Source organism: Thunnus albacares, chromosome 13 (assembly GCF_914725855.1).
Source record: "Thunnus albacares chromosome 13, fThuAlb1.1, whole genome shotgun sequence".
Taxonomy (NCBI): Eukaryota; Metazoa; Chordata; class Actinopteri; order Scombriformes; family Scombridae; genus Thunnus; species Thunnus albacares.
The window spans coordinates 14,742,528-14,762,419 of record NC_058118.1 but is presented as its reverse complement, the minus strand read 5'-3'; the positions used below and the strand labels follow the sequence as shown (position 1 = coordinate 14,762,419).

The following is a 19,892-nucleotide window of genomic DNA, read 5'->3' as shown; positions in this document are numbered from 1 at the left end:
TCACTCTCATTGAAAAAGACCTCACCTCCACATTATTCAGCCTCTGTAAACCCCAAAACGAATTCTCTTTGTGACAGTGCTTTGTAGGTGATACACTGAACTCTGTCTCAAAGCGCAATCGTTGTGTAACTCGCGCTTTTCCTCAAGTGCTCTTTTATCTTCCTGCTTTGATCAGTGACTCATTTCATCCTCTTTCATCCTTACTCTTGATATTACATTATTATTTCTCCACAGTGAAGGGTATTACACACTGCAGACTTCTGTTTCTGTCTGTTATTTCATATACACAGCTGTGTCTATGCTCTCGCCCACTGTGAGGTCAACCCTTGTATGAGTACCCGCTCACTTCACAGACTTGACCTGGATTTTGACCCCACAACCTTCACGCGCAATTGCTCTGTTAAGGAGCCTGAATAATACATGAATCTATCCATTCTTTATTAAGAGCGATGACGTGACCTTGACCTTCGCCATCCAACAACACTGCTATCCTTCCATTTTTTGCCAATTAAATATAATTTTCTTGTTTTTGCAGCTCTACAAAGAGATTGAGATCAGTCCCAAAGCTACCAAGGTGATCCGCTTCGACAAAGCCGAGTCCTGCTCCATCGGATATGGTAGGCTTGTCTCTTTTTGAACTACATGGACTCAGTCCCCCTAATACTCCTAAATTCTGTATCAAATTGATTTTGTAATCGACTTCATTGAGTCATGCTTTGTTGGGGACTAAATGGGGTGATCCAGCTTGAGTGCACTTTGTCTTAAGTGGATCTAATTGTTCAGCAGTTATGCTGCAGCAGTGCACACTAGAGGTCTTACGGGTCCAAAGTGTTGGACCCGACCCGAAATGTACCTGTGGAAAACCTACCCAAACCTGACATGCATAAATTGATTTTCAAAAAAGAGAGACCCGACCTGAGGGGGACCGGAGCACAGCCAGACCTGACCCAAATAGACCTGAACATAACAGACTCAAACCAAAATGCAGTGAACAGAGAGAGAAGACAAACGCCGGCAGCATCCTGATGCACTATCAATTAATTTGTTCAATTAAGAAGCAGCCACAGCGGGAAAGAGCAGCAATATTATATTAATAATGCCCTAAGAGCGAATGTAAAGTTATAGAAATGAAAACAATTTGTTTATACGCTTCAAACACAGATAACAATATAATCAAAATCACATTCCACCTCCTGTACCAACAATAAAACCTTGTGTTGCAAACTGGGTGATAGACAGACAATGTTCTAACCCATTTACTCTTCATTTTATTTAATATAAATTAATAATAAATGTAATATCTGTGAATCAGATTCCAAAATGAATTTAACAACATAAATCTTGTAGACGATTTTTCAGTTCCCTTGTCAGAACCTTTTTCTCATCTTTGTTGCCTGTTTGCAAAAAACAGAAGCAAACAGCTGATGTTCCAGTTGGTTTTACCTCCTTGTTCTCTTTTTCCTTTTACTTGTTCCTCATGTCGATTCGCTTCACAGTTCACATTCACCCCTCACTCTTACACAACGTTTTCTCCCACAGTGATTGTGACATACCACATGATCAGAGCTGACACTCTCGGGTCCGTTCAAGTCCACTCGGGTATTTGACATAGGCCTATTGACATACAGACCTGGGACCCGCAGCAGTAAAAGGAGACCTGACCCAATTAGACTGAGTAGAATTTGGACTGACTTGGGATTTGAATGGAGCTGTGAAGACCTCTAGTGCACACTGTCAAATTGAGATATTTCAAAAAGGACCTAAGAGAATTAATGTCTGAATCTGTCTCTGTGTTTTATTATCTATGTCTATAGGTTTTTCTGTGGAGGTTATAGATGAGGATGGGACGCAGCAGCTCCATATTACTGAAGTGAAAGCAGGGGGACTGGCCTCTGCTAAAGGTACACTTTTATTTTCATTTTTTTTTGAAAGGAGAAAAACAGAACATTAGCATACCAAATATCATGTGTGTAGTGTACTGTACATTCAGTACATTCCTGAGAGTTGACATTCAAACATGAAAGACACAAAGAACAAAACAAAAATCCAGAACAATTATCATAATTGAATTTGAGTGCCATAACACCAGAGGTTATGTAAGGGTTATGTGAAAGTTGGGTACATATTTCTCTCTTGAGTTGACATTGCGTACTCAACACCCAAATACTTGACCTGAGAAACACCTGATGCCACATGACATCTTATCAGTGCATCTTTGTGTGACTGCATCGCATCAGCTACTGGGCAAACAAAGCTATGTTTATTTTGTTTGGAAGAGGAGGCTGCCTGTTTACTTAGGACAGAGCAGCAAAGAAATTTAGAAAAAGAACACATATTCTAGCATCATCATAAACTTAGAAAAGAATCAATATGTCCATGTGATAGGAACTAGAAAACATAAAATAGAAAAACAGTAAAAAATTAAGTAGAAAAACATCTGGGTGCTTGCAGCAATACATATAAAAAGGTATGAATCACCCGTCTAGACTCTACATTTGCCCATCAGATGATTACTGTCTTTTATTCTAAAGAAGGTATGCCATGCCATAACATTAATGCATAAAATTAAAAAAAAAGACAGTGTCTGAGCTTTCCTCTAGTTCCTGAGAGCAAAAACAGCATTCCTTTGTCTGCTGTTTGAACAGCCGGTTCTAGAGATCACCCCCCCCTCCCACTGGTCCCTATCTTTTAACGGAGCCAGAGAGTCCTAATGAGTGTCAGAAACACACGGCCGCTCTGTAGATAGAAAACTAATGTATAGAAAATAACATGCCCCACTATTGTGCCCCGGGGTTAGACCAAGGTTACTCAAGTGTGAGATTGTGTCCTCCACAGCATTAGCAGTCTAAAAGCTGCTAGCTTAGCGAGGATACAGCCGCGCTGACTCTCCACCTCTAAAGGCGAGTAGAGATAGAGAAAGCTTGTGGCATCCAGACAACACAATGCATCTTTTTTGGAATATTACACTACATTTTGCTGAATCACAGAATTAGGTATGCCAGGCACAACGTTAGTAGGTCCACGTGTACGCTGGGATGAGCCTGTGTGTGCGTGCATGTGTTTTACTCAAAGTGAGGAGAATGAATGGGGAGTGAAAGAGATCACGCTTCAATTTCTGCAGGGTATATGGAGAAACCAGGCCAACACTGGACAAGGAGCCCCAAAGGGTCTTTTTCTATCTCTTTCTCTCTCCCTCACTGGTAATTTCTGCTTCCCCTCCCCCTGCAGAAGCACACACACAGACACATACATGCAACACACGCAGCCAAGCACACACACACACACACACACACACACACAACAGTATATGGCCAGAGGGGTTATCTCTCTCTGTCCAATAAAGACTCTGCTACAGCTGACATTTCACATCCCAGACAACTAGGTCATAACTTAGGGCTAAATGCGTGCCTTGCGTGTCTATATATGTAACTGTGTATGTGCCTGCAAGTATCTGTTTATAGCATGCAGTGCATTATAAAAGCCATTTTACAGATTGTCTGCTGTTTCTATGTAAACTGAGACTGCAAGCCTGAAGAAAGGCTCACAAGCAGACTTGTGTGTGTGTGTATGTGTAGGCTCATGTGTGACTGTGTAAACAGGAGCAAAACCCTTTGTCTTCATTTCTCAATGAGGGCAGGTGAGACCGCTGTCAGACCTCTGAAACAGCTGTCACAACCAATCAGGTTTATTGGGCGAGGTTGGTTGCTAATTGGTTGGCTGATTGAGTGCTAATTGTCAATTAGCAGAGCAGGGGCACAGGTGGTCGAGGGGAGGGGCAAGAGAAAAAGCCTCAAACTGAAGCTGTGTTCTAGTGAAGTCCATGTTTTCTTTTTCATATATAGCACCACGTAGACTGTATATGTGAAGACAGGACAGGAATAGACATGCATTGCACTCTCCTTCTTAAACCCACCCAGTCTTGTTAGATTAGAATTTGCCTGAAGCGAACAAACATTGAAGGATGCATTTTTAATGTATTGGAACACATTAGAGTCCCAACATGTCTGATTAGACACAGAGCTGCTGTTGAGGAGTATGGCACTAAAGTTTTGTTTGTGTATATCATTTGTACACATTAGCACTCTTGAGTTGATGGCCCATAGGAAAGCTAGCATGTCGGATGGTGTCTTGTTGTTTGGCAATGAGCTGACAGAGACACCTCCCACTTACTGTGCGTCGCTTTCATGATCAGTCTTTTCTGTGAGCCACCTGCGCGAGCTGAATTTTACATTTCCCGCTTTGTTTTTCGTCCTTTTATTCTCCGCCAGGTTTGAAAGTAGGGGATGAGATCCTGTTGCTGAATGGTAAACCCGCATCCGCCCTCCAAATGGATGACATGAGGGCTGCATTTGTAAACCAAGCGTTGACCCTGAGCGTCAGCACTCTGCCCCAGCTGGACTCTTTGGTGCTGTGCTCTAATCCACCCCGGCGCTCCGATGGGGAGCAGGACCTAGCCACAGACATCTTCTCCCAGAGCCAAGGTAAGGCTTCTTGTTCTAGATAAAGTCGTGGATACATGTAATTTAAGTTTTTGTTATTATTTCTGTTATTAATGGAAAGTTTCATTTGATGATTAAGCCCACAAGTGCTCCATGCTGTTATGTTCCTGTCGGTCCAGATGTTCGTGTTGGGAGTTAAAATCAGACCAAATGGGGTTATCCACACTGATGATTACTATATCAATAGCTTAGCTGCATGTCAGAAAGATAGTTTGATGCGTGGAACGTAAGTTGTCTTTAGTTGTTATTCATGATTCTTGTTTTGTACCATCATTCTCCCTCTAAACCCCCAACTTTGTATGAAGAGAAAAAAGGGGACAATGCAGATGGTGATGTATCTTTTTAAGTAGAGGGTGAACAGGGCGATCTGCTAATTATTCATGGATGCCGTCTGATAACCAACCTGCAGGCAGCCGCCAGCTTTCCTCTGACCTGCTCTTTTTATGCGTGCAAGGGCACCATTTGTATTCCTTATAAATTGGGGCTTGCAGTGCACAGGCTGACAAGCTGGCATTGTTTATACAGGGACTTGGAGTAGTATGAATATTAATATGAATCCTTCAGTAGTGTGAAGCTGTCATTGAGTAGGATATGTCATACGCAAAGGGTCAGACAGAGAGCAAAAACACTTGAGCAGCCAGATGGAGGTTATCGATGATATCATGCTTAAGAGTAGATGGGTGCGCACAAGAGGCCTTCAACACAGAGGAGACATTTAGGTGGAGATTTCTCACATATAATGACCAATTTGACTGTAGAAATACTAAGAGTTATAGTTATGTTTTTATTGTCACTCTTTTCACCAAAACTCACAAGAAACACAAGGTGGAGTCCCTACTTGACACAGCTGGATACTAGGAAAAGATGATATTTTTGGATTATATATTTATTATGATGGAAGGTTGAGGTAGTAGGGATGCCTACTTACAGGTTACCTTTTCAAAACACAGATGTTCTGTGCATGGAATTAAAAGAAATCTGGACTCTAAGATTTCTCTTTAAGTCCATCAAAGCAGGAAGTGTAGACAAAGAGAATCAAATGAATTTGAGCAACAATCGAGATGTGGATTTTACAAAAGAGGCTCTATCTGTAGCTCACACAGTTTTTACATAAATATATACATTCTTGTTCCTCAGTAAGCCCTGCCTTTGTCTCTGTCTGTAGAGGACATCCTGGATGAGGTGTCAGGGTTGACAGTAGAGAGTCTAGATGAGAGTTTGGCGGAAGGACCTCGGCTGACCCTGCAGAGCCCCGGAGATCATCAGGAAGACAAGACCTGCACGGGGGCTGAACAGAAGGTAGATATGGCATGCAAAGACACAACTTTGGCCTCGTGTGTGTATACATATCAAACAGACACATACATGCAACAGAGCGGGGGATTAACAGTGTAGTTATACAAAGGATAGAGTATCATACACACCCGATCAGATGTATTGTTGCAGACAGAGACAAAGACCAGCAGCTTTGGTGTTGGTTTTCCTGTGTGTGTGTGTGTGTGTGTGTGTGTTTGTGTGTGACCTGCGGATCAGTACTGCTGTTTGAAGTGGCTGATTAGCTGCATTTTTTTGCGTTGCCATCTTTCAGCCTGCTGACAAGGTCATTTAGCTTCAGGGGCAGCAGGTTTCATTTCTCGCCATTTCTGATCTCAGATCTGCCAGAGAGAAAAGCAAAACACTGACATCAATGATCAACAATCTAACACAATCTGGATGTGTGTGTTTGGACAGAGTTTGAGAGCCCATATGTTTATGATTATTTAAAAAACCCTGTGGCAGGTTTTAATATTGTTCTAAATATTTCTTTACCCATGTCAGGTGTTGTGTTTTTTGTTTTTTGTTGGTTTTTTTTGTTTGTTTCTGTGAGCATATTGCTGGTACACAAAGTGGAAGTGAGCAAAAAGCTGGTACATTTTCAGAGGCCTCTTCTCGTGTGATACTGGTGACCTTAACACAAAGGTCATCTGATTGACTTTTTGGAACAGAAAGATCTGAGAAACACAAGTTCGTAAGTGGTCCAACACACAAACACAGCCGTTTTTATACGATTTCACACACATGCGACTGCTTTAAAACAGCTTTTTAGTAATTCAATTCAATTTCCAGAATGATTACGTGATGGATAATGTCTGTCGAAATCAAACACTGTTGATGAACACCGCAACCTTAATCATATTCTGACATAAATAACAGAATTGTTTTCATACAGCGTTTACAACATACTACATGAATTTACTTTTGTGGTGTTTTCAATAGCTTGTGTTTGAGTCTGTCTTTCACTCTTAAGTCCTGGATACGCACATGAACAGATGTGTATGCAACCTCTGATGTGTGTGTGTGTGTGCATGTGAGGAGGTGTGTGTGCATTTGCCGTACGTGCGTACTCTAGTGCACAGAGATGGAGACAGACAGATGAGTGAGAGAGTGAGTGAACAGCATCACTTTCTAATTATGTCTGGTCTTATCAGGGTCGGCGCAGTGATTGCTAGGATGCGCCGTGTGCCAGCCGGTCTCCCTTGGATATGGTTGTCACTTCCATTACTATAGCAATGGCTGATAACCAGAAACCACCGGAAACATTTTTTTTTTTTTTTTTTTGGTACTTCTCTGTTGATAGCTAAGACACGAACAAAAGATGAAGAAAGGGTAAGGGACAACACTGTGCATTCTTGTGGATGTGTGTCAGTGAGCTTCAGGGAGGAAGGGAGAACTAATGGGTGAGGTCAGAGCTGGCTCTAGTCTAGACTCAGTCCTGTTGGACAGTGGCAGTGCTGTGACTCCAATGTGCCATTAGTAGTTGGAAGGAAAGTACAGGAAGATGAGAGATATACCGACAGATAGGGTTGCCGGGATGGCTAGATAGGAATGACAACTCTGCTTAAGTCTCTTTCAGTGTACTTGACGTGTGGAAAAACGTCTAAACTTTACAAAACAGTTTGAACACAGTCCATAATTAACATTTAAAGGGCTTTTTGCTATTTTAAGCTCATATAAGCAATATTATATGCAAGAAGAAATCCATTCAGATCTATTCTGACACAATGCAAAACACAAAATGGAGCATGCGGTCTTTATATAACACACTTAAAGTGTTTGAGTTAATCATTTTTACAAGTACAAGTTTATATGCAGTGTTAACAGTGCCAGAGTAGAGGAAAGTCAGTGTAGCATTATTTCCACCAAGTGAGGGCAAATTTGTATATGCAACTGAAGGAAAAACAGCAGCACTCAATGGATACTGTGTGTTTGTTCATCAACCAATAGTCTCAAGGTTTTTATACCACTAGATCCACATGAGAAATAATGCGGTCCCTTCGGAAGACACAGTGATGAATACTGCTTACCCTCGTCTGTAATGTCCCTTGGTGCTTTTAATGCTTAGCCATGTGCTTTTTTTTTTTTATTGTCACAGGCTGTTCCATACAAATATAAGAAAAAAAACAAAGCCCTGAAAGCAAGGTGAAATGGGACGAAACAGTACAACAGAACAGCACAGCCGTATGAACATACTGTAGCTCTGGAAGTCCATGATCTCGATCATCATCTCACCTTTCAGTCTCTCACCTCCTGCCCCACTTTCACATGTGCGGGCTGTTTTTCTCTCTTCATTTCCTGCCGTCTGTCTTACCATCTCTTCTGCATCCTTCTTTTTTCTCTGCGCTAATTTTTTTTTTTTCCTTGGCTGTTTGATTTATCGTCGTATTATATTTTGTCCCCCCCATAATTCAGAGCAACAATGTGACCATGTCCTCTCTGTATTTTTTTTTCTCTTTGTCCTTTCTGATCATCCTGTCTCCTTATCTGTCATCCTTTTTGTTTTTTCATGTTCTTCCTTTCCTCCTCCACATCTGTCAGTTTTCCTCTAATGTCCTGCACTTCTTTACCCTCCTCCTCCCTCTCCTCACTAAACCCCTGCTGTTCATTACCATAAACAACATGAGGCTGCTGTTGGTTCTCAAACAACTCTGCCCGCTTAACTCTCCAGCCGACTGTGAGCTCTGACCTGAGCCTGAAGCACTTGGACGCTTCCTCTGTCAACAAAGACAATTCAAACTTGCCTCAAAATTCTCTGGTAATTTCCAAAACCATGTCATTTCTCTTTAAAAAAAAAAAAAAAAAAAAAAAAAAAGTGGTTGCCTTTTTTTTTTTTTTTTTTTTTTTTTTGTTTGTTTATGATCACTCTTTTGTTTCCCCTCTCTCCTCTTTGGAACGGCCCCAAAGTGCCGAAGATCGAGTCTTACCTCATTTCACCTAGCGCCCGCGGTCACATGGCGGCAAGACAGAGGGAAAAAGAGGCAAAGTGGGACAATTTTAATTATCCCCACATTCTAATTACTTCATTCTCCGCAGTGTTTCACATCATTTAGTGGAGATAAATGAGTGTCTGGCTAGCCGGAGGAAACAGGGAGGTTCATTATTTTAGACAAAGCACAGAGCCACCTCCTCAATATGATAAACCAACCGGAGAATAAAACAGCGATTGCTTGGGATAACAGCAATAATAGAGATGACGGTGATTGCCAGTGTTCTCCAAGGTGTAGTATGTCGCACTGACAAGAGCTGGTTATAATTTACATCTCTATCAGTTTGGCTTAGGGGCAATTGAAATGAAAAATGCATTATTCAGTGTGTGAGGAGTTTGGGGTGGGGGTTGGAGGGGGGCAGTTTTCATCGAGGTTTGTTTTGATTGACTCCTGATGGTATAATTTTGGATAAACAACTCCTTGAATGCAGTGCATTTGTTTAATGCAGTTGCCGACTACTTAACATCTTATCATCTTTTTTTTTCTTGCTGTAATCATTCCTTCATAATTCCTGTTCATACTGACCATTAGAAGATCCCCTCCAAATGTACTTAAGATGAGGCTTCAGTCGAATAAAGTTGATATTTTCCACAGTTCTGATCTTGATTTGTGTCTCAACGGAAAGCGTTTTTCATGCCCAGATGCAGTCGAAGGACTGTAACAAAAAGAGGGAATTTGGCACTAGAAAGACAGTAACTTTGAAAGTTATTATCTTGATTTGACTAATTTGGATGGCTGAAGCCTCATATTGGTTTTAAGTAAACTTTTAAAAGCATTTTGCCATGGAGGGAGGGCTGTGGATGTTGTCCCCCATCACTTACATTGAAAGCGACATTACGAAGGGATCTCTTAAAGGCCAGTATGAACAGGAGGAATGATTACTGTGAGAAAAAACATGTGTCAGTGTTCATATGGGCACCTGACTATTGTTTTAGGACAGACTTGGAAAATCTGTGAGCCTATAGCTTTGTCCAGATTTTGTTTTCTTTCCTGTCATTTCACAATCTTCCACTGGAGGGAGTACTGTGCTGATTCATGAAGCCTGCTGCACAACAAACATGTTTCTATTACTGAGCAACTAAGAACAGATCTGGTTCAGGAATGATTACTGATATTTATTGGATCATCACAGTATTTAACCATTTATAAGCTTTATTCCTTGTCTGTGTGTGTGTGTGTGTGTGTGTGTGTGTGTATGTAGTAATGTAGGTTAAAATACATATTGACGTTAGGTCAGTTTTTATTTATATAGCCTAATATCACAAAATTGCCCCTAGGGGGATTTACTGTACAGCATAAAACATCCTCTATCCTTAGCCCCTCGATTCAGATGAGAGAAAAACTCCCCTAAAAAGCCTTTTTAATAGGGAAAAAATGGAAGAAACCTCAGGAAAAGCAACAGAGGAGGGATCCACCTTCCTTGAACCAAATTGAATCCTCTTATGTCATTATTACTGAATAGTAACTCACTGTTTTTAAGGACTGAGAAACAAAAGCCTTGCATTTGACACGAGGTTATAGTGAGGAAACTTGCAGCACCCAAATCAACTGCTTCAAACTCGAAATGTTCATGCACAGATTTGTGAAAACTCATGTCATAACATAATCATCCTTTCACTTCAGATTAAATGATTAAAGTCTCTCTGTGTGTGTGTGTGTGTGTGTGTGTGTGTGTCATGTCGTATATCCCATCATTCCTCGCAGGGATTTATGGATTTGCATGTTTCTCTGATTTCACATGAAAGTGAACTTTAAGACTCTCCCTCCCTCCCCCCCACCCACCCACCCCACCCCTCTGAGTTCACTGACACTGACAAGTATATGCATGTTCTTTCTGAGAAACAATGTCTGTTCCAGCAGGGGTAGGATTTGAGTGATCAAATTTGCTATATTTCTATTTACTTGTAAAAATGTGTGTATCTACATGTCAAAATACAACACACACACGAGAGGGTATAAATATGTGTGTGTGATGTGTATCTGTATGCCAAGTATGTGGATATGTGTAATCTCTGTTTATGCTGGCTCTCACTGTGCATGGTTTCAGCTGGCGGGTGTGGAAGCAGGTTCGCGCTTGTCTCCGTGCTCCTCCCTCATGCTGTACTTCTCTCTCTCTGTTCTGAAGGGCGGGTACATGTTGTAAAAAGGTGAGGATTTGTCTGTGGGTTAGGAAATGCATGTATTGGACCGACTAGAGAAAAAGGTATTGCTGCTGGGGCTTTCTTTATTCACTTGATTCTTGCTTTTGATTGTTAGTTTATATATTCTTTCCTAAGCTGCTGTTGTTTTCACATGTCTGAGGTACAATATTTTCCATTTGCTCCTGGCTGATTTTGTAATTAACAAAGAAGGAGGTCCTTTCTATCAGACTTAATGTGCATCATTAAAACCACACTTGCATTTGATAAAGCATTGAAAGTATCCTGCTTGAAGTTTTTATATCACCATTTTTGGAAAAAAAAAAAAAAAAGATTTGTATTGATGCTCGCTGGAAGAAAACCCTCGACTTTCCCTTCATATTTAGAAGGTGTAACATTCTTTTCTTATCTCTGCACTCTCACATCTGCAAATCAGTCAGAATTAAGGCAAGGTCTTATCGGTGTAAGGATTACATAACTCTTGTTTTTCAGGAATGACAAGTGTGCAGCAGGTGTGGTATCACAAGCGATCACTAGATTGACAAGGGTGGTGCTAGAGAGTGAATTTCAGGTTTTAGATGGAACCTATTCTAGTATGAGAACTGGAAACTCCAGTCATCAAATACCATTCGCCGAATTGACTCCAAGCTGCTTTGACTTCCAGAAGGAGATGTTAAATGTGGTTCTGGGTAGGTTTTTATTTTCCAATCGTTTTCCAGATGTTTTCATTTTGACTATTGTTGTGTTTATTCTCGGGGCAGTTCAGAGACTCATTGTGAGCTCAAGTACTTAATATTATATGTTTTTGTTTTATAAGGCTGCTGTGAAGTGTGGTGACATAAGTCTCTCTGAGCTGTGATGAAAGAGAGAGAGAGAGAGAGAGAGAGAGAGAGAGAGAGAGAGAGAGAGAGAGGGAGATGCCAGATGCCTGTTTTCTTCTCCTGTTGGAGTGTTTTGCTCTCACCACCCACTGCTTCCTCACCTCCCTTTTTTTCTCCCTCCTTTTTCTCCTCCCCTCTTCCATCTCTCATGAGGATGTGATGTTTGATCTTCTTATTTAATGTTGTATTCTTCGGTGCTGCTGCTGCTGCTTCCGCTGCTCTCAAACACCTGGACAGAAGAACGAGACAGGCAACAAGGACAGAGAGAGAGAAGAAGAGTGGAAACAGGGAGATGACAGGGGAGCATGCAGAGGCAGTCGAGGGGGGGGGGGGGGGGGGTATTGAGAAAGAGAGACTGATTGGATAGACGCTGTAGAATAAGGTGACACGACTGCGCTGTTGTTTATTGCAATTTGTTCTATCCAGTCTGCTTATTGACCTATTTGTTCAGCTGTATTGGTAATGTTTTTTTACCAGCAGTCTTTTGAGAGTTAAATAGCAAGTTTAAGATCCATACATCCTGTGCAGTGTATCAGTCGTACATTTTTGGAGGAAGATAAAAAAACCCACCCTCATAGCACTGAGTGGCATGGAGGAGTGGACAGGCAATGGACCTCTGACTTCTCGTTGAACTCTGTTCTCTGACCCCCCGGCATGTCAGCCTTCAGGAGAAGGGGGAACTTCAAACGCTCGACCGAATCCATCTATGAAATGTTACAGCTGGTGAGCCGTGCAGTCTGGTGTGTGTGTGTGTGTGTGTGTAACCAACAACAAAAAAATTATCCACAGTTTTATTAACTAAGCATCACTGTGCTGCAAAAAGTGTGCAACAATTGGCATGTATTATCAGTTATGGCTCAGTATGATGCAATTATGATAGAACATTGCTAATCTTGACTTTTATCCTTTTTAAATCAAATAATCTAATTACTGAGATGCATTCTTATGTCTATGCTCCCCATTTATCAACATTTTACCAATGGAAACTTGTGCATAGTCGCTCTTATCGTGGCTTCATAATTAGTGGTGGTGGTAAAGCATCACGCAGCCATCCTTCTTCTCCAGCCTGTCTCTCCGTCTCCATCTCCCGCTGTCGTCTGTCTCTGTTGCTGCTCCATCTGTCACTTGGCTGCCATTAATTCCTCTGGCTGTCAAGGGCAAGACCTTGTTTCCGAGTGGCAAGACTGTCAATGCCATTACTCTGTTTAGAAATCTAATTTGTTTTCCATTTTTCTGGCTCTTCATGGACTACAGTGTGTGTGTGTGCGCATGTTACTGTTGCATATTTGCATATTAACCACAAAGTCAATATTACATGATGTTCTTTTTTTTTTTCCAGACTTGTGTCTTTGTTGAATGTCTTGGAGACCAAGTTGGGGACTTTTAAATTCTCTGCAATACAAACTAACAGGACTAACTGTCAAAGATTTGATCTGTATGTTAAGTGGATTATTTTATGTTAATTTGCATTTTACTGCATTATTCTTCCAGTCTTTTCTGTTGTGGGAAGTGTGTGTATGTGTGGATCCAGCAGTGCTGCAAAACAGGTTTGAATACCACCTTGGAAAATTGTGTTTGTCATTACCGCAGCACAACAGGAGACAAGCCATGGAATCAGCAAAGACAAGCGAAGTCTCCAGCTGACCATCTGTCTTTAAATCAGTCAGCAGAAGTGTGTTATCACAGATTACAGTTAATAAACACTTTCCCTGACACCTCACAGATGAGGGATGTTTTTGTGACATACATGTACAAAGGTTACTTCTATGAATAACACTGATGACTGCAGGATTGAATTAGAAGCGTCAATCCTGGTAAACTAAACGATGCTCCTGTGTTGTGCAGATACAGATTTTGACTTTCATCAGTTTTATGCAACAGTTTCACTGCAATGACTCACTGTTTCTAGTTGTGCTACTTTGTGCTGGTTTCAGTATGCATGTTCTTTAAAGGTTTATTTTATGAATGACAGTTACCTTTTAGGTTTAGGATTATAATGAGCTTTGTCAAGGCTAGGATTAGCTGTGTAATGTTGGTCTCTGACAGGAGTTGCATTAAATTAAACTTGGGGTATAAATTTCTTCCAATTAGTGTTTCGTGTGGGAGGGCTGAGCTCATTGATTCCCCAACATTTCAAGGATATCTTTTTTTTTTCTAATTGTCTTTTTTAATCTACCAGTCATGTCTGAGTGGAGACGGTGAAAAGATATAAATGTGCATCTCTGTAAAATATCTCATAGTCATAGCAACAGCCTGCCTGGACTTGACCTGCCAGAAATTGAGATGAATCTGGAGTTAGTGGTATTTTTTGATCATAGGAAATAAACTGTTAGGGTATTACTCAGTTCCTTTCAGGTTTGCCTTGACACATCCAGCCTCTCACTTCTGATGACTCTGCTATGTCGCTTACTTTCTCTGTATTTTTCTCTCTCTCTCTGTGTTGCCTACGCACTGTTGCGTTCACCCTCACAGCCTTGGGGCCGTGAAAGAAACGGTTAGATGTGGACAGAACTTCTTGATCCTAACTATTTATGTTTTTGTGTGGGTTCCAGTGTGTAATTCTCAAACTGCTGTTTCACATCAATACCTATGACGATGCATTTGAGCTTTTTTTCAAGATGATGTTGAGCCTCTTTTTGCAAAGCCTCTTCTTGGTCTCACAACCACTAACTAAGGAATGTATTGTTTTAGTGTAAGCGTAGTGGAGAGTAAGAGCCCTATTCTGAAAACCATATCCACATTTAACATTAGACCTGCTACCAGTTTGGTTTGGCAGGTCTGCTCATGCTTGGTATTTTTGATACCAGGGCTGTAGGTGGGTGCTGTTGTGGCAGGCTTTGCAAGAATGTATGTTTTGTTGGGGTTTCATATTTTCCAATTTGCTCTGTGTGTGAATGAACCTCATGAACACTGAACCTTTTTTTCCCTTTCAAGCCTTTTTTTGTAATAGAGCTTTTGTTGTATCTCCCTGTCCTATTGGCTCAGGTTCAGTAGGATAGACACCACTTAACAGAGCAAAGATGCATTAAAAGCAGCATTTTCTCACTTTTTTTAAAAAAACCTTTTAAAAAATCCTTAAAAATTGTTTCTTTGTTTCCTTCTGTACAGAGCACGGAGCAGGTCACTGCTTTCTGCCGCAGTCTCCATGACATGAATCCCCTGGAATGCCCTATGTCATCCTCCTCATCCTCGTCTTCGTCATCCCTCTCCCCGAGCCCTGTGTCAGCTTTGCCGCCCACAGCAGGCGCTGCCACCCAGAGACAGCTCTCCCACGCAGACAAACTCCGCAAGGTCATCAATGAGCTGGTGGAGACAGAGAAGACTTACGTCAAAGTCAGTACAAGCTCTCTGGAGAGTGCATGTGTGTTTTATTTTGTTCAGAACAATCATAACGGAACAAATCATTACTTAACGGGTCAACTATCAGTTCCTGTATCTGTTAGATGATAACTGTCATACTTATGACTGTTCTGGAAAAACTACACTTGTTAATGTTGTAGGAAGTGTCTAATCAGTGAAATCGGTATGCAGTGTTGACATGATTTTTCGTGTCATGGTACGTTTGGTTCATGCCTGTTAAAGCTAATTTCTGTTGATTATTTAAAATACTCAGTAATGACACCACATTAAAAAGCCTCCCTATCAACAGACGCCTACGTTTGCCCTGCCTCATTCCTCTATAAACACTGATCACAGGCTTGATCTTGTTTATTTTCCTTGTTGCAGGACCTGAGGTGCCTAATAGAGTGCTATTTGACACCCTTGCAAAAAGAGAGCTTCCTCACACAGGATGAGGTACTTCTGCCTGATCTACACATCTCAAGAATAAAAAACATATATGAATTGCTGCGCTCATAAAGTGGTAGCAGTGTCAGAATGATGCTCTGCGTGTGTTGCAGCTGGACGTTTTGTTCGGTAATCTCGGGGAGATGGTGGAGTTCCAGGTGGAGTTTCTCCGGACGCTGGAGGATGGAATCAGACTGGTGCCAGATCTGGACCGCTTGGAAAGGGTGGAGCAATTTAAGGTGAGGGAAGGTCGATCTCTTGAACTTGATGCGTCTTTCAGTTTGTGATTTTCTAATAATTTTGTTTCTCTGTTGAGCACACTTTAGAATTACTTCCAGTAAGTGCTAGCTGTTATTTGGATAATTTATAACATGGTTTCAGAAGCACAGGTGATTGATTTTCACCATATTTACATTTTGCTAACTGCTGAGGAGCACCATAGCTAGCAAATATAAAGAAAGCTCTTTATTAACATTGATTTTTTTTTTAAGGCATCAAACACAGTTGAGACATTCATGTGCTTAACTCTTAGTCAGAAAAGTGTTTTTCTTGTACATACAGTTCTGTATAATTCCCATTTACAGTTGCACAGTCATACTAAAACAAATGTTACTTACATTATGAATGTGTGACATTGTCCTTATTATGTTTTAACAGAAAGTGCTGTTCTCCTTGGGTGGTTCATTCCTGTATTATGCTGATCGTTTCAAGATCTACAGCGCCTTCTGCGCCAGCCACACCAAGGTTCCAAAAGTTCTGACTAAAGGTAAAAGCATGCACATTTTCTTGAGTGGTGCTAAACAAACATGACCAACAGTTAACTCCCCTGATAGTCATCGTTTATTACTCCTTACCATCAGTGGCATGTGATAGCTGAAGGGCTGGTATAGTAGAGGAGGCACGTTGTACTAGTCACATGTCCTGCAGTACAAAGGGCAAGCTACAACTGGTATCAGCACACAATGAGGCATGAACTTGACAGCGTGCATGATCATACAATCGAGAAGCATTTGAAAGTACAGTTGAGCTCAACTTTGCCATTGCAGTATAGGGAAAGAATGAGTGGACAAAGACACACAATGAATGAAAAAATCATTTTTCCGCTCCCTCAGCCAAGACTGACCCCGATTTCAAGGCTTTCCTGGCTGAGAGGAACCCCAGACAGCAACATTCATCCACGCTGGAGTCTTACCTGATCAAACCCATTCAGAGGGTCCTGAAGTACCCACTGCTGCTGAAGGAGCTCTACTCTCTCACGGACCCTGACAGTGAGGAACACTACCACCTGGATGGTAAGCAAGTGTCTTTTTTTAAAAAATAAATTTTAATTGGCTCTTCTTAAATGTACTCTTGTCTGTAACACTAAAATGCTGTCAAATGCTAAATCATCATCAGCAGTAATTTAGTGGTAATTATGGTAATGATGATGAATGTCTGTCTCTGTCTCATTCAGTTGCAATGAAGGCCATGAACAAGGTTGCAAGTCACATCAACGAGATGCAAAAGCTTCATGAGGAGTATGGGGCTGTTTTCGACCAGCTCATCAACGAACAGACTGCAGATAAAAAAGAGGTAAGCACAATCTTGTCCACTTTATTCAAGGTATTGTGGAACCAATATATTATCCAATGACTGACAGTAAATTTATAGTTTACAATTGGTTTTATTAATTCTTCATCTCAGGTGGCTGACCTCTCGATGGGGGATCTTTTGCTACATTCCACTGTGATGTGGATCAACCCTCCAGCCTCTTTGGTCAAGAGCAAAAAGGACCCAGATTTGGCTGCTTTTGGTAAGAATTAATGGATTACATTGTGGAATTGATTCTTGTTATGGAAATTTATACAAGTGAAAACATTTGTTTTTCATTTCTATAAATCTCAGTTGTCAACACAGGAGGACAGACCTTTCACATAATTACAGCTACATTAGAGATATATTTCATGGACATTTGAGACATGTGAATTTATATTCACAACAGTGTTAACAAAAGTAAAAAGTTTTCAGTGAATACTAACACTGTATATCATAATGATATACCTACTGTAAGTGATGTTGTATTCTGTTGAATTGGACGGTGTAGCAGTCTACTTGGTGTACATTTCAAGCTATGGTGGGTTTAAAAAGTAAATATTAATATTTACAAAACAGATAATGAAATGCTTTTTAGCATCATTATGCATGGAATTGGTCAAAACATACAGGTTTGAAAATTATCTGCAAGATGCCACAGTGTGGGATGATTTGTTGTAGATGAATAAACACATAAGCTTCACTGCAGATATTCTGTTATGTTACATTTTTGTCAGAAACAAAAGAATTCTACTTTATATTTGAATGTTCCAGAGAAACACTGCACAGTATATCAAAAACATTGCACTTTTATCTTAACACTTGCAGGCATCTGACACTTGATACTGTCATGCATGGTGTGCTGCTAGGTGCTATTTCAGGTGGTAAAGAAATAGACTTGGTAAAAGGAAAACCCAGTCGGGCATATTACACGAAGGATCTTTGCACTACTTTTTGCTCTTCACGTGAAGTGCATCATGTCATCTTTATATTAATGCGATCACGAGATATTCTCACACACCCAGAAGTGCCCTCTGTCTTAAAATTTCACTCAGCTCAGACACTATTGGGGATTAATATTATATAGACAGTACATGTATCAGGGCTTTTCCTGGCAAGGCGATAGTGAGTGGATGTGGTTGCTTTGTGCGTGCAATGCCGTGACTTTGGTCTATTTTCATATTTTGTGTGCTGCTCACATGGTATGTCAATACATTTTAAGTATATTTTCCTCAAAAGCTGCAACTAAAAGCATCCATTGACGCAATGCATCAACCTGTCACTGTAGCAAATCGGGTAGTGAAATGTCTTTTTGTCTTTTGATATATTGTATGTGTTGAATGAATGCAGACCATGCTAATGGTTTCTTTCATTCCCCTCTTCTTCTCCCCCATGCCCTCATTTAGTGTTCAAAACAGCAGTTGTGTTTGTGTACAAAGACTGCTCCAAGCACAGGAAAAAAATCGTAAGTACTGTTTTTCCCATTTTCTGTTGATTAATTCCAGTCTGAGACACTCTGGTGGAGGATGTACTGTGCGGGTTGGGGCTTTGGGCTTTCTCTGAAGTGCTTTTTCAATGGCCTTTTAGTTTTGGATGGCACATTGAGACCACAAAGAAATTAAGGTTAATGTCTTCCATCATGGGACAATAGACTAGATTACTGAGTGAAGGTAGTTATTGGCAATTGAATAGTCTGAAGAGACTTTATGTGCACACTTTGCTGTTCCCCTAGTATAGTACAATACAGTAGATGTTTTTGTGTGTTAAACCACCCCTCTGTCTCTGCACTCTTGTGCTCTCTGCTGTCATGCTGATGTATTGCAGCGCTTTATGTATTTGATATGCAACCTCTTTTTCAGGGTGGATCTCACCGTGCGTCCGTGAGTGATGACAAGGATCCTTTCCGTTTCCGTCACATGATCGCAACTGACTCTCTACAAGTCCGTGCCCTTGCAAGTAGGTCTATTTAAAAACAGTAACATGCTAAAGTAATTTTCAATCTTGCACCTTGAGAACTGCTTTGTTCTCTCAGAAAAGCCAGTAGTATTGCCGCTGGGGTCAGTCAGTTTAAGTCTTGGATAAACGTGGTTGGCTCACTTTTTTGACCAGTAAGTAAACAACCACATAACACATTTTAAAAAGAAGTATGTTAAATGTGCTCAGCTTCTCACTGATTCATTTTTCAATTGGCTCATTCTCCACCAGCTATTTAAAGTTTTATTAAGGAAAAGTCTGGAACATAATTGGAACAGATGAACTGTGCAATCACATTTGGTCAGAAAACATTTGAATATCTGGTCATTAGCCTAAAAAATGTATTGGACAGGAAAAGACAAAGCTCTTTGAGGCTCTGTATGGAGACTTTAATTTGTCTCGCCAGGGGAGTGCAGAGCTTAAAAACTGATATGTCAGTCAGCCAGATGTCTCCATAATGAAAGTCTGTTCAGTGGATAAACTTATGAAGGGATTTTGGACTTTTGCATGTGCTACAGATTGTGCTTAATGCATACATGAATGTATTACAGCTCATTCTGTGAGAATGAGTTTAAACAAAGAGCTTGCACCAAAGGTTTGTGTTATTAACCTGAGTTAATACTGTATATCCTCACAAGGGAGATATTGGACTCACCATTAGTATTTTAGTTGGCCCTGAACTAGATATTTACCCCTTTCCCCAATATTTGCTCACCATTTGATCAGATTATTTTTAGG

At 40.8% G+C, this 19,892-nt stretch overlaps 1 protein-coding gene across 8 annotated transcripts in view; it reads left to right on the top strand.

Moving 5' to 3' along the window:
• LOC122994988 (rho guanine nucleotide exchange factor TIAM1-like) overlaps window positions 1-19,892 on the top strand; it is a 76,975-nt gene that overhangs the window by 53,635 nt on the left and 3,448 nt on the right. For 4 of the 8 annotated variants that reach the window (XM_044369864.1, XM_044369861.1, XM_044369863.1 and 1 more), the window contains 13 exons: window positions 536-617; window positions 1,815-1,901; window positions 4,269-4,481; window positions 5,665-5,798; window positions 14,931-15,155; window positions 15,549-15,617; window positions 15,722-15,847; window positions 16,266-16,374; window positions 16,721-16,900; window positions 17,062-17,180; window positions 17,292-17,400; window positions 18,587-18,645; window positions 19,040-19,136. In XM_044369864.1, the coding sequence (XP_044225799.1) occupies window positions 536-617; window positions 1,815-1,901; window positions 4,269-4,481; window positions 5,665-5,798; window positions 14,931-15,155; window positions 15,549-15,617; window positions 15,722-15,847; window positions 16,266-16,374; window positions 16,721-16,900; window positions 17,062-17,180; window positions 17,292-17,400; window positions 18,587-18,645; window positions 19,040-19,136 (1,609 nt within the window). The other 4 variants (XM_044369867.1, XM_044369866.1, XM_044369865.1 and 1 more) reach the window with 4 other exon arrangements.